This window comes from Talpa europaea (genome assembly GCF_964194135.1).
Source record: "Talpa europaea genome assembly, chromosome: 10".
In the NCBI taxonomy this organism is placed as follows: Eukaryota; Metazoa; Chordata; class Mammalia; order Eulipotyphla; family Talpidae; genus Talpa; species Talpa europaea.
Window position 1 is genome coordinate 88,820,564 of NC_140077.1, and position 15,197 is coordinate 88,835,760.

The 15,197-nt window shown below is 39.1% G+C and overlaps 1 protein-coding gene across 3 annotated transcripts in view; it reads left to right on the top strand.

Annotated features, from left to right (window-relative positions):
* The window catches only part of EPRS1 (glutamyl-prolyl-tRNA synthetase 1), a gene marked incomplete at both ends in the record, with an annotated part of 62,369 nt that overhangs the window by 29,414 nt on the left and 17,758 nt on the right, over positions 1 to 15,197 (top strand). For 2 of the 3 annotated variants that reach the window (XM_084245042.1, XM_084245043.1), the window contains 8 exons: positions 362 to 474; positions 2,288 to 2,405; positions 3,269 to 3,625; positions 8,414 to 8,647; positions 11,140 to 11,402; positions 12,518 to 12,569; positions 13,032 to 13,241; positions 13,598 to 13,670. In XM_084245042.1, coding sequence (XP_084101168.1) covers positions 362 to 474; positions 2,288 to 2,405; positions 3,269 to 3,625; positions 8,414 to 8,647; positions 11,140 to 11,402; positions 12,518 to 12,569; positions 13,032 to 13,241; positions 13,598 to 13,670 — 1,420 coding nt within the window. Of the gene's footprint in view, positions 1 to 361; positions 475 to 2,287; positions 2,427 to 3,268; positions 3,626 to 8,413; positions 8,648 to 11,139; positions 11,403 to 12,517; positions 12,570 to 13,031; positions 13,242 to 13,597; positions 13,671 to 15,197 lie in introns of all 3 variants that reach the window. The other variant, XM_084245041.1, reaches the window with a different exon arrangement.

The following is a 15,197-nucleotide window of genomic DNA, read 5'->3' on the forward strand; positions in this document are numbered from 1 at the left end:
CAGCATACTCAGCACACTGGCCCTGAGCCCGTGGGCTGTGGTGCTGGATGCCTTTTGTGTGGGTCTATGTGCTTCACTAGCTTTCTATTTCGTATTTATGGCTGGAAACTTGTATTTCCTGGGACACTAATCAAGTTAGTTAAAAAGTTTACCGAAGCCACTCATAAATGTTGACTTTCAAAATGATAATAAGTGGTATTTTTTAAATACCATATTGCTGTGTGTGCTTAAGTGGTGAAGTTTCCAGCATATATGGTTAAAATGGAAATATTCCAGCTACTGGGAACATTGCTTACATTTCCAATTGTTTCAGTTCTCTGATTTGGAGGAAATGAATTTTACTCTTATTCAATGTTTACAGCGTGAAGAACTAATGTTGGGGGATCCCTGCCTTAAGGATTTGAAAAAAGGAGACATTGTACAACTCCAGAGAAGAGGATTCTTCATATGTGATCAGCCTTATGAACCTGTTAGGTAAATAAATTGGTAAACAAATGTAACTGGACATTGACTAAAAATGCTTATAATTCTTGTAGTAATAATTTAAAAATTGAACTTCCACTAAAATACTCTTCCTGACAGTTCTCTATTCAGTTTGATTTGTTCTTCTGTGTTTAAAGTTTGAGACTTTAAGTGGTAACTTTGAAACATCATAGTATTACCAAATTATTCATTTCTAAGACTAAACTATTTTATAATTCATCTTTATGTTGTCTGAATATAAAGAAAAAATTTCATTGTATGCTATCTTGGGGTAAAGTTATTACTATTACCTTTTCCCCTTGCTTTTTGAAGTGAAAACACCAAAAAGTTTAATAATAACATGCATTCCTGCTGTGTACATGGTAGTGGCCCAGCGAGGTGTGACTGCCACGTAGCCTCAGTCACCACTTTAAATAACATCGGCTAAGACAAAGGACGTTGGAGAGTGGGGTGGAACTTTGGCCATTATTACTTTTTTCTTTGTAGTATATTTTCTTTAGATATACTCTAGAGTACAAGTAGTACAGCAGATACATTTAGAGGAAAACAGCAAATGTTTTTGCCTTTTTTAACTAAGAAGTAATGCAATTATTAGGAAAACATTCAATCTCTAAATTTTTGTCCATGTCCCTTTTGGTTTTCTTTTTGACCCTGCTATTTTTCCATTTTATCTTTTTTAACTGTATATCAGACCTTTCTCCTGTGATCCAGACAGCTCTGAATAAGTACCTTTTAGTACCTTTAAGTACTTCAAACTCATTATTTTCAAAATGCTAAGGCCCTCAGTATCCTTTCTATCTGTTCTTCATTCCCCCATTGCCTCCATTAACCCCTGTGGTTTCTACTGCCAGTGCCGTCTGTCTCTGTGTGCCCGCTGCTTTTACTTTATTTCAGACCACTACAATTTCTTTTCTGATGGCCAAAGCAGTGTCTAGAGCATTAGTTGCTGTTCCTCCGTGCTCTCCTAATCCGCTTCTCATATGGACAATAGTCCAAACATTTCAGAGTGACAGTTTCATCACACTTCTTCCCTGTGTTAGCTTCAGAATAAAACCTAAACATCTTAGGTTGACATGTAAGATTTTTCATGCCATGGGCCATGTGTGCACCCAGACTGTATTGTTGCAGTTTAGCTCTCCTGATCCCTTCTTCTGAAAATACTGGATTAGACTTGGCAGAGGCATCAAGTAACCTTTGAATTTCTTGCCTTTCCTTTTTTGCTTCTTTTTTTTCACTTGATAAGCTTTCAAATGTTGATTTCCTCTAGAACTTTCTTGACAGCACTCTGGATAGGGACCCAACCTCCCTGTCCCCATAGAATCCAGCACTTTTCTCTTTTAATATTTATCAACTAAACTGTCCATCATTCTATCCATCTGTGTAATTTTGTTCACTCTGCTGAAATCAGGGGCACATATTTTTTCTTAATCATTTCGGTATCGTTACTTTAGTCAAATAAGATCATGTATATAAACAGCACAACACAGTGCCTGGTACTTACTAATCCTTCAGTGATGGTGGTGGTGATGGGATACTGCCAACTATAGTAATGCCCAGAGTAGAGTAGGTTCTCAATTTATTGAGTGACAAAAAATTGCTGACCTTTGCCACAAATGGTGCTGGGTCAACCGGTTAGCCACATGCTGAAGTTATACATCCAACCTCGTACCACAAGTGCAAAAATTAACTCAAATATGGATCAAAGACCTAAATATAAGAGTTAAAACTTTAAAATTCTTAGAGGAATATAAGTGTAAATCTTTGTAACTTTAGCAGTACCTTCTGGTCCCTGTTTTCTTTTTAGCCCATATAGTTGCAGAGAAGCCCCATGTGTTTTGATATACATTCCTGATGGGCATACAAAGGAAATGCCAACATCTGGGTCAAAGGAGAAGACCAAAGTAGAAACAACAAAAAATGAGGTAATTACTGGTTTTACAGCTGTGTCTCTCATCAGTGATTTAAAGCAGAAGGTTTTTTACAAATGGCTATCTTGCTTACTGTTGAGACCAAGGAAGACAATAACTTACTTCAGAAGGTTTTGTTGCTATTGTCCTTTCATGTAAAATTTTAAAATATCTTGCAAGATTTTTAAAATTTAAAATTTTGTTCCATGAAATAACAACAAGACTAGATGAAAAGAATGTTTTCAGAAAAAATTTTTGTCCATGTTGATCCAGTAGCTGGTCGTCTTTAGTCAGAGGCCTGATGTGGAGCTGAGTGTGTTGAGGACCACCTGCCTATAGCTTCTCATGTATACATGAAAAGAAGAACAAAGAAAATACAAGTTGTACTGACAAAGTCAGGATGGTGACCTTTCTTCCTGTCTCCCTGTCTTTACTTTTCTGTCAGACTCCAGTGCCTCCTGGAGAAGAGTATCCATCCTTACTGAGGGTTGGGAGAGAGAAGGAGCTGAGATTGCACAGCTTGTGTGTGGTTAGCAGTGTCCACCCACAGGATGAGTGTGTCATGATTTCTTTGAACTAGTCCCCTAACCATTTAGGTTATTTTCAGTTTTTTACTGTGTTGATGGTGCTATAGGGAATACCACATGCCCTTACCTTAGTTTACTTCTGTTAGTTTCATTAGGAAAATTTCTTAAGAATGAAATATTCATTTAAATTTTTTAAGGGATAAAGATTAAAAAATTAAAAATTTCACTGTTAACTTGAAACATGATCAAGTTGATATTGTTTCATTGGGAGAATTTTTTTTAATTGTATTTTTTTTTTATTGAGTGGGGGACTTGGACATGAATTATTTTTCTTTCGGTTCTCTCTCTCTGTGGACAACTACTCCTAAGGAAAGGCCAGTGTCGTCATCAACTAACGGTGCTACATGTGAGGATTCCTTGGCGCTTTACAATCGAGTGGCTGTTCAAGGGGATGTTGTTCGAGAATTAAAAGCCAAGAAAGCAGCAAAGGAAGATATAGATGCAGCCGTCAAAGAGCTTTTGACTTTGAAAGCTGAATATAAGGAGAAAACTGGCCAGGAATATAAACCTGGGAATCCTCCAGCTGCTGCAGTTCAGAATGCTCCTTGTAAATCAGCAGCAGGTGCTCTGGATAGTAAATCTCTGTATGATGAAGTTGCTGCACAAGGGGAGGTGGTTCGTAAACTGAAAGCTGAAAAAGCCCCCAAGGTCAGTATGCTGGGGTAAGTCAGGCTGTGCCTGAACCTGTACGTTCTGAACCTGTACGTTCACTGCGTGGGGAAGCCTCATTGTGTGAGATACAGTTTCTGGGCCGTCTGCTTGGATATTTGGCCTAGCAGCCATACTTATTGATACCTGTGGTGTGTCAGCCTGTAGAAATAACTAACAAGAAGCAGTTCATTATGTAGTGGGTATGTCCGAGCTGGCAATAGGCATATACTTATCCTATGTGATATATATAAATTACTCTGAGAAGCGTTTGTGGTCATATATGACAGAAAAGGAATCAACAATTCATGAAGGATGTATTTTGAATAATCCTGAAGTAGAAGCAACCTTTCATGGGAGAACATAATCAAGGGAGGTACTCTTAAGTGTAGTTCTGTGGTTCTCAAATGTTAGTGTACCTCAGAGTTACTGAAGCTCTTATTCAGCACAAACTGCTGGGCCCACCTCTTGAGTTTCTGCATCACTGAGTCTGTGCACAGACTGTACTTCTAAATGGTTGTCCAGGTGATGCTGAAGCTACTGACTGGGGACCATGCTGTGAGCACCACTGTGTGGAAGGTAGCACCAGCTGAGGCGAAGACGTGAGGGCCAAGGTTGTCAAGAGATTGTCAACCAGTGACAATTTCAGATTCATCATAGCAGAACCCTCCAATGCAACAAAGGCTGCCTGAAGTATAAATTGGATTCTTGTTTCAGTGATGACTGCAGGTGAAACATTTAGTCAGATAGGTTGTAGTACCTGATAGGACACAGGATTGCTTGCTGCATGAGACAAAAAATGGCATCTGGCAGAGAAAGATCATGTTTCATAATCAAGATAGTTCTACTCAAATAGTCCACAGCTCTAAAACATGACCAATTAATTAGTGCTGTAACTGGATGTAATTCAGTCCCTGATAGGCTACCAAATTTTTTGAATTTGAGCTATGGCATGAATGCTGAGAGGTATGGTGAGCCAGTGGATTTGACTTACATGGCTGGAGAGCATTTGTTCTGCGATGTTCTCAGGGAATCTGCTGTCTCATCAGTGTCCTGGGCTTTGGTTGGAAGTTGCAAGTTCCTTATGAAGTTGCAAGTTCCTCATCTTAGTAAGTTGCTGCAGTATCTGTCCTCGAGAACCAAGCCAGTTACTGGGAATAGAAGCAGTGTTCATAATACATCTGGCACCTGTACCTGTACTGTTACTATTTTGGCATTGAATTCTCCCAGCAACCATGTCCAATAATAATCAAATAACGTTCCTCTTTTTTTATTTTTAGTTGGTTTTAGTGATCAGGGGAAAACTAAATACGAAAGTAACTCCTTAAAATTTGGAAGGCCTGGATTCCAATGTGACTGATTTGATTTGCAGGTTACTTTCTGTTGTAGGCATTGCATCCTAAGCACTGCGACAGTTAGGGTTTTACTAGTTTATTATTATTTATCAGCAGGTCTATGCTTGTTTTATATTAATAATTTGTCTAAGCCTCTTAATCATTTTCTATAAAACCTATTATTTCACCTTTTTTTTCACAGGAAGTTGAGTTGCTTAGGTCATTTTGCAAGGTACTGTTCTTTCATCTTTAGATCAGTACAGTTCTAGTTTTAATTCCTTTCCCCATGAAGAAATTTTTCCATCTAGTGGCTGCAACAAAAACAGCTGTTTGAGGACTTTTCATTATGAATGTAAACAGATTGGTGCTTTTGTATTTTTTTTAAAGATTTATTTATTTATGCATACAAGACTGGGGTATAAGCCAGAAGAGAGGGGGGTGAGAGGATTCACTAGAGACAGAGTGAGGAACAGAACAGGCAGATTGACCAAAGTACACTGCTGAGGGGAGCAGCGGGTGAGTCAGGAGAGGTCTGCTGCGCCATGTGGGTTGCTCCCTGGCCAGCCGGGGATCAAACTCGTACTACAGAGGCTGCAGATTGCTTCATAGTTTGGTGCTTAACCCCTTGAGCCACCAGGGAGGCACCAGTGCTTTTGTATTTTGCTCCATTTTAATCATAGTTTTTTTAAGGCCATCATTTTTACTTCTTCACATTTCCATCTTAAACCTTTAAAGTCTTTTGAGATTGTTTCCTTTCTCATTCACCTATATCCACAGGTGAAGCAACTGAAAGCTTTTAATGTTTGTACTGGAATATTAGATGAGTTTAAAACAATCTGTGTTCATTAAAAATTTAAGACTGTATTTGCAAATGTTCTTAACACTTCCGACATTGTATAATCTTGTCCTGAGTAGTATCATCCAATTTCTCCTTATAAATGCCATTTAATTCAGAAAACTGGAATATTGAAAGAGATTTTTTTTCCTTTGCCCAAAGAAACAGTCAAGCAAGAATAAAAGATCTCTTTGGAAAAAGCAATTTTGATGGCATGCTAGTGGGATGAAATAGAATTTAGATTGTTGTCTCATACCTTTTATAATGATATGCTGACATGAGTGGTCAAATAGAGGCTCTAGAATAAGCCTAGATTCAAATTTCTGCCTTAGCCCTTCTTACATAACTTTGGGTAAGATGCTTAACCTTTCTACGCATTACTTCTTTCTTCTATAAAATATGGGTAAGGATTGTTTTAAAGATTAAATAAAATACTTACATGAAGCACTTAGCATAGTGTCAGCACAGAGTAAATAGACCCTAAAATGGTAGTGATTTTGTTTTGATCAATCTAATTCTCTCAAAAATCTCTCAAAAAAACCTTCTAAATGACCAGGTCAGGCTACATAAAATAATTGGAAAATAGTCTAAATAGATTACTTAGTAGAATATTTACTTCCCATTTAGAGGGGATATTTGCATATGTAATTTTACTCTACTTTTAGAATATAACATTCAATAATGAAGTGGTTTGCCTATCTAAATTTTCTCCTTTATAATATTTGAAGCAGTAATCTTGCCAAACAGGCCTTCTTTTCTATGTGAAGTGTGTGCTGTCTGATACTAATACAGTGAGCATCTGCTCCTGGGATAAGGTTAGAGCAAAGTCCCTTAACTATTTTGCCATTTTCTTTTAGCTGATAGTTTTTGTTCTCCCTTATATGCCTGATTAATTATTTCCCTAGAAGTAGGAAGATTTTGCTGTGAAAAGGTGTTTAACTCTACAGGCAGAATATAAACAGGAGACAGTTTAGGAATGCAGATCAGACATGCCTCTCTTTGTTTGGTTTCTCCTCACCTTTAGTCCCTCTGTGTGGTACCTGGTATGGGATGCTGAGTCAACGGGCAGCAAAACGTGTCAGAAAGTGGTTGGACTGAGTTGTGATTTACCATTCCCAAATGCAGATTCTCTGCAGGTACAACAGTGCTTCCTTCAGTGCTTGGTATTCTGGCTTCTGTGGGGTTTCTCCTAGTTCTTTGGAGCACTGTTGTAATGTAGCAGTGAAGATTGGGTGGGGTAATGAGGAGGCACTCTTTCTCTGTTTTGATGGATGCCTTGACTTTCCCAGGGTTCATTGGTCTGGTAGTAGCCAGTAGCACCACTGTTAGTATCGACAGTGCTGCCTCCGGGCAGCATCCAGCTCCCAAGCTTTGCCTGCGTTGCTGTCCTTCTCTGGTAGAGTTACGAGGGTCTTAGTTGGGCTGAGTGTTTCATTCTCTCATTATGATTATGTTGAATTATCAGAGGATGAAATATGTAGGTGAGTGTAAAGAAAGCATCAATATAGGGCCTCCCCGGTGGTGCAGCGGTTGAGCGCTGGGTTGCGAAGCTGCCCGCGGCCTCTGCGGCGCCGGTTCAATCCCCGGCTGCTCCCCGGCCATCGGAGGAGGGTCCCGCATGGCGCGCAGACCTCTCCTGCCGCCCGCTGCTCCCCTCAGCAGTGTACTTCGGTCCTTCTGCCTGCTCTGCTCCCCGCTCTGGCTCTGGTGAATTCTCTCACCCTCTCGCGCTTCTGACTGTACCCAGTGCTTGTATAAACAAAACAAACAAACAAATAAATAAAAAAAATGCCTCTATAAAAAAAAACATTAAAAAAAAAAAAAGAAAGCATCAATATAGGAATATATTTCATTGTAAATTTTTTTTTAAAAGATTTATTTATTTATTTATACAAGCACTGGGTACAGTCAGAAGCACAGGAGGGTGAGAGAATTCACCAGAGCCAGAGCGGGGAACAGAACAGGCAGACTGACGAAATACACTGCTGAGGGGAGCAGCAGGCTCGGCTGGAGAGGTCTGTCTCTCCATGTGGGACCCTCGCCGGTGACTGGGGATCGAACCAGCGCTGCAGAGGCTGCAGACAGCTGCTTAGCCCAGGGCTCAACCGCTACTCCCCCAAGGGAGGCCCTCACTGTAAATTTTTGAATAAATGATATAAGTATTCTTCAGTGGGACCCAAACTACAGGTTTTTGCCAGTGCTGTATTAGTGTCTATTTACTGAGCTGAAGAAAATAGGTTTGTGTAGTTAAAGTTGTTGAGCTGTTCTTTATTTTGATTTTGTAAATTCTGATTCACTATTTACAGATCCAGAACTTGACAGTTTTCTTAGTTGTTCTATTATTGTCTGTTTACATATCTAAAATGGCAGTGCTAATTATGTGTGTGTTCCTGTTTTTACAACTTGTATATGGGAAAGTATTTATGGTTTATCTTTTAAACTTTGCTTTAATCTGTTATATTAGACTGATAATTTAACTCCTTTGTGCTTGGGTTTCTCTACGATGAATTTATTTACAGGAATATTTTTGGTGGTAGTTAGTGGTTCTTAAATGATACTGACATATTCAGAAATCTGAAAAAGTATTAAATATTTATCTTGTTTTCTCTTGTATTTCAGGCTAAAGTAAGTGAAGCTGTAGAATGCTTACTCACCTTGAAAGCTCAATATAAAGAAAAAACTGGGAAAGATTACATACCTGGTCAGCCCCCAGTGTCTCAAAGTGCAGTTTCAAATCCAACCAACAACTCCAAGTCCAGTGGTCCAGAAACCCCAGAAGCCAAAGTGCTTTTTGACAAAGTAGCTTCTCAAGGAGAAGTAGTTCGAAAACTTAAAGCTGAAAAAGCCTCTAAGGTTAGTGTGGTCTGCTTTTTTTTTTTTTTTTTTTGGATCCTTACTTTTAAACAACATTTTTATTAAGCTGACGTTGGTTTATAGCATATGTTTATAGCATTGTTTATCTGACCTCTGTGGACACTACATGTCCACCACCAAAATCTTGTTTCCATCCATCACCATATAATTGACCCATTTACCCAGTTCATCCACCTTCTAACCCTTTTCCCCTCTGATAACCACAAATCTGTTCTTGTATCTCAAGAATTTTTACTTTTTTTGCTTTGTTTCTTTATATTCCACATATGAGTGAACTCATGGGTGTTGTCTTTCTCTGTCCTGCTTCACTAAACATCATCCCCTGAAGGTCCATCCAGGTTTTCACAGATGGCAAGATTTCATATGGTTTTTTTTTTTTAAGATTTGTGTTTTTTTTATATAAGAGCTGGGGTACAGGCCAGAGGCGCAGGAGGGTGAGAGGATTCACCAGAGACAGTGAGGAACAGAACAGGCAGACGACCGAAATACACTGCTGAGGGGAGTGACAGGAGAGGTCTGCCACGCCATGTGGGTTTCTCCCTGGCTGGCTGAGAATAGAACCCGCGCTGCAGAGGCTGCGGACAGCTTCACAGTGCTACACTCAACCCGCTGCGCCACCGGGGAGGCCTCATCTGTTTTTTTTAATAGCTGAGTGCTACTCAATATGTACCATATCTTTATTCAGTTATCCATCAGACATAGATTGTTTACACTCTTGTCTCTTATAAATAGTGCTTCAATGAAATTCTTTTTGAATTAGTGTTTTTGTTTTCTTTGGATAAATACCCAGAAGTGGAATAACTGGTATTTTAAATTTTTTGCATAGTTTCCATATTGTTTTCCATAGTGGTTTCACCAATTTCCATTCCCTTGAGTAGTGTACATGAGTCTCTACATCCTACCCAATACTTGCTTCTGATCTTTTTGATAACACCCATTCTCACAAATGTGAGGTGATAGCATTTCCCTAATAATAAAAGATGATGAGGGGCCTCCCAGGTGGCGCAGTGGTTGAGCGCTGGATTGCGAAGCTGCCTGTAGCCTCTGCAGCACCGGTTCAATGCCCGGCTGCCAGGCCAGGGTCCCACATGGCGCGCAGACCTCTCCTGCTGCCCGCTGCTCCCCTCAGCAGTGTTATTTCGTCAGTCTGTCTGTTCTGCTCCCCACTCTGGCTCTGGTGAATTCTCTCACCCTCCCGCGCTTCTGACTGTACCCAGTGCTTGTATAAATAATTTAAAAAAAAAAAAAAAAAGATGATGAGCATCTTTTCTTGTCTCCTTTGGCCATCTGTATGTGTTCTTTGAAGAAATGTCGATTCAGATACTCAGTTCAAGTTTCAATTGAGTTGTTTGTTTTTGTTGTTGAGTTGTAGCTCTATATGTTTTAGATACTAAATCCTTGTCAGGTGTGTGATTTGCAAATAAACTGTTCAATAGGTTGCTTTTTCGTTTTGATGATTTCTTTCACTGTGCTTGCTTGTTTGTTTTTTACTTTACGGGCTATTTTCTTTGGCTGGGAAACTTTCTAGCCCATCAAGTCTCGTGACTTCATCTCATATCAATTCTCAACTCTCTTATCTTGCCTTGTACAGACACTGTTGTTGATCCTTTCTTCCCCCAAATAGAGTTGTATGGTGTGCTCATACAACACTGCCTTCATCTTACATTGCACTTGAGCACTGTATTTTAATTGTTAAATATCTGTTTCTCTCTAGTCTGTAAGAGGAACTTAGAACCTTGCAGGTTCTGCTCCTTGTAAACCTTTATTGCAGATGTCTTGACTCAGCCTCCTGCAGCTCTCGCCATCTCAGATGGCAAGTTTTATTTGGAGTTCTGGTATAGTTTGTGCCAATTGTGTTATCTCTGTTGGAGTAGTATTTTTTTCTTTAGATTCATACAGTGGAAAAGTGCTTAAGTTGTCATAGACTTTTCAGTTTGACTAGCAATACAGAAACTTGATTATTATCTTTATTGTAAAATGTCCCCCTTATGTAATTTTCAATATGTCATTTAGTGGCTCTTGAGCTACAATAGAATACATACTCTATTCCAATGCTTACTTTATTTGATGAAACTTTATTTGAAATGTCCAGTAAAAATTCTACCAAGTACAGCAGTTGTTAGTCACATGTAGCTAGTCACATAAGGCTATTGTGACTAAGGAACTGAATTTTTAATTCTTTTTACTTTAAACCTGCTTAAATTTCAATAGCCACATCTGGCTAGTGACCACTGTCTGCACAGTGCAGTGATGGACGGGCTGTACTGTTGTCTGGTTACTCTTTCACACAGTTCTGTTCCTATTGATCACATTCTTTTATTACTCCAGCACTTAATAGTTAACATTCTCTACCTATACCCCATAGTCTTTGTGTTTTCAAATCTCCTTTTAACACCTTGGCCATTGTACTTGTTCAAGTATGCTTAGTGATTTGAATCGAATGCTATCTTTTTTTCCCTCTTAAATTATAGGATCAGGTAGATACTGCTGTACAAGAGCTCCTTCAGTTGAAGTCACAGTACAAGTCTCTGACAGGCTTGGAATATAAGCCTGTTTCTGCCACTGGGACTGAGGACAAAGATAAGAAGAAGAAAGAAAAAGAAAACAAATCTGAAAAGCAGAATAAGCCGCAGAAACAAAATGATGGCCAAAAGAAAGAGCCCTCTAAAAACCAAGGAAGTGGGTCGTCATCAGGTGGAGCAGGAGAAGGCCAGGGGCCTAAGAAACAGACCAGGTAAGGAAACATGGAGCCTTTATTTGAAGTGAAGTGGAGCTATGAATGAATTCAACTGTTAATTTTTTTTTTTTTTTTTGACTATTGCTTCTGAGAACACTGAATCTATAATGCCAGGAGATAGTTTTAGTTAGTGAATTAATTAATTAGAATAGTTACCTATTCATTTGTTGGGTTCCAGAACCTCAGACTATAAAAAGATCAGTGAAGTCCCCCCTTCTACACTTGTTTCCCATTTTCTCAGTTCTTTCCACCACTGTAATGAGTTTCTAGGATCTTCTATATCTGTTCGGAGATTTTCTTTGAATATACAAGTTAGTACAACTATATGTAAATGTTCTTTTTTTTTTTTTTAAGATTTATTTATTTATGCATACAACAGCTGGGGTACAGGCCAGAGATGCAGGGGGTGAGAGGACTCACCAGAGACAGAGTGGAGAACAGAACAGCATACTGACTGAAATACACTGCTGAGGGGAGCAGCGGGCACGACAGGAGAGGTCTGCTGCGCCATGTGGGTTTCTCCCTGGCCGGCTGGGGATCGAACTTGTGCTACAGAGGCTGTGGTTTGCTTCACAGTGTGGTGCTTAACCCCTTGCGCCACCAGGGAGGACCTATGTAAATGTTCTTTTTTTCCTTCCCTTTTAACATAATTGATAGCGTAACTGTACAAATTTTGTACCTTAAATAGATTTCTCAAATGAAAATCATAAATATGGGTACTTAAATGAGAAATTCATTCTTAGTGAGATCTAAAAATTGGTAGGATGGGGACTTCTGGTTGCTAGGGGTTTAAGTCTCAGTGCTAACCACCATATTAGTCAAAGCTGCCTGAGTTCAATCCCTGGCCAGGGAGCTAACCCACATGGCACAGCAGACCTCTCCTGGCTTGCCGGCTGCTCTCCTCAGCAGTGTATTTAGTAGATCTGCCTGTTCTACTCCTCACTCTGTCTCTTAAGTTTAAACATCTTAGGAATATAGAAGAGATAGAAATACAGAAATAGCTGATACTGAAGAAAAGCCAATCTAATCTGAACTTCAGAGGTTTATTTCCATTCTCTGTAAAAGCAGTTGTTGAATGAAGACATTTATATATTATTATTTCATATCTGCAGGTTGGGTCTTGAGGCAAAAAAAGAAGAAAATCTTGCAGATTGGTATTCTCAAGTAAGTATGCATTCAGCTGATTTGTATGTTTTAAAGTTCTCAGTGGCCATTTCTATTTCCAGACTCAAGTCCAGACACAAAATAATAATGTATAATACCCTTAATAATACATAGGGTAGACATTTAACATGTCAGTCTCAAAACATGTTCACATAAAGTTTTGAATTGAAGTGTGGCCCTTGTATACAATCATTATTTTGTTTTTTTCTCTCTCTTTTTTTTTTTATGATGAGATAAAGGAATCAGTGTCTAAAGGAATTAGTCATAAAATTATTAAACGGAAGAAGGAATATGGAATGCAGGTCTTAAGGGTTTAGAGCCCTGTTGTTTTAAAAGCACATTAAGAGAATGTATCAAGATTGGGAGTCTCTAATCCAAAGCTTGTTTATCATATTCTTGACACATGTATGATGATTTTTGTTCAATTTAGGTTCAATTTTGTTCAATTTTTCTCTTCAAAAGGTCATCACAAAGTCAGAAATGATTGAATACTATGATGTAAGTGGCTGCTATATTCTTCGGCCCTGGGCATTTTCCATTTGGGAATCCATCAAGGACTTTTTTGATGCCGAGATCAAGAAGCTTGGTGTTGAAAACTGCTATTTCCCCATGTTTGTATCTCAAGGTGCATTAGAGACAGAGAAGACTCACATTGCTGACTTTGCCCCTGAGGTAAGTTAGCTAGTTGTATTTGTTTTTGCAGTTTGCTCTCATGACTACAAAGTATATTTTCAGTTTACCCTTGATTAGTAATTTAAAAGGCAAGTTTTAGCAATTAATTTAAAGAAGAGTAAAACTACTTAGAAATTATATTTTTGAGTTTGGTACAAGTTATGATTCTGTTACATTAACTTATCAGCTCTCCTTTACTTTTCTCTTAACAAAGTCAGTAAATACGTGAACAGCAGAAGTTATTTTAACTTGCCTTATATAATATAGCAAACATTGAATAGAGAAAATTTGCCTACACTGTGCCATTTCCTAAAATACTTCAAAAAAATGTACGAGAAATGATTTTATCTTCCTAGGTTGCTTGGGTTACAAGATCTGGGAAAACAGAATTGGCAGAACCAATTGCCATTCGTCCTACTAGTGAAACAGGTGAGGATGGGCCAGAGCACAGATAAAGCTCACTGAAATGTTAGATACAGCTCCTTCCTGGGCCTGACTCTCAGCATTTACTTTGTGATAGTTATAATCCTCATTGATAATATAAAGTTTAATGGGTGTTGGTAAAGTTGTATGCAGACTTAATTTGTATAGGATGTTATTCTCAGAGTTCTGTCATTAGAATAAAGTTGTTTTTCTTTTTTTTTTTTTTTTTAAGATTTATTTATTTATTTATACAAGCACTGGGTACAGTCAGAAGCGTGGGAGGGTGAGAGAATTCACCAGAGCCAGAACGGGGAGCAGAGCAGGCAGAAGGACCAAAGTACACTGCTGAGGGGAGCAGTGGGCGGCAGGAGAGGTCTGCGCGTCATGTGGGACCCTCCTCCGGTGGCCGGGGAGCAGCTGGGGAGCGAACCAGCGCTGCAGAGGCTGCAGGCAGCTTCACAACCCAGCGCTCAACCACTGTGCCACCGGGGAGGCCCTAAAGTTGTTTTTCTTTAAATACTTTAATCTTTCATTTCTTGCTATAATTTTTCAGAACTGTGCAAGGCATTTTTTTCTTGAAATTCATTATAAAACTACCAACACTAATGTTGCATGCCATATTTACTTACAGATTCTGTTAGTCATTTTAATGACACATTAACTTTCATGTAGGGTTTTTATAGGTTACAAAGTGATGTTTGAACATCATCTTGTACTATTCTTTTTTTTTTTAAGATTTATTTATTTAATACAAGCAACTGGGTACAGTCAGAAGCGCTTCCACGCTTCTGAGAGAATTCACCAGAGCCAGAGCGGGGAGCAGAATAGGCAGACTGATGAAACACACTGCTGAGGGGAGCAGCAGGCGCAGCAGGAGAGATCTGCGCGCCACATGGGACTCTCACCGGCAGCCGGGGATCGAACTTGTGCTGCAGAGGCTGCAGGCAGCTTCGCAGCCCAGCGCTCAACCGCTGCGCCACCGGGGAGGCCCCATCTTGTACTAGTCTTACAACCACATAGTGAGGGAGGTAGAGGCTGCTGTTACCTCCATTTTGCAGCTAAAGTCTCTGAAATGTTAACTGATTTTCATAAAATTACACATAGTACATGGCTGTGTCACACGGAAATCATGAACCTTTGGGCTTGTCTTCCAAAGTGATCGTCCATCTTTAGAGTTAAGGATTGTTGACTCTTCATTTAACACTTCTTAGTGGTACTCTTGTGTGTATGATATTATAATGACTTATAATTGAAATTATGACACCAGCTTTTTTCCCCCCACTACAAAGTTTTGCTTTCTTTCATTAGTTATATATAGTCGTGCATAGGCTCTGGTAAGAGCCTGCATAAACTAGCTGTCTCTGGGTAGATGCATCAGGTAGGTCAGCTTGAAGTAGTTCTGACTCATAACTGCTGGATTCAGCATTTCATTTAACTTCTAAGCTCAGCTTCCACATCTTTAATATTGAGATTTTGATATTAAATGAAATCTTAAGTGTAATTCTCGGTAGAATTCACAATATGGTAAAGTTT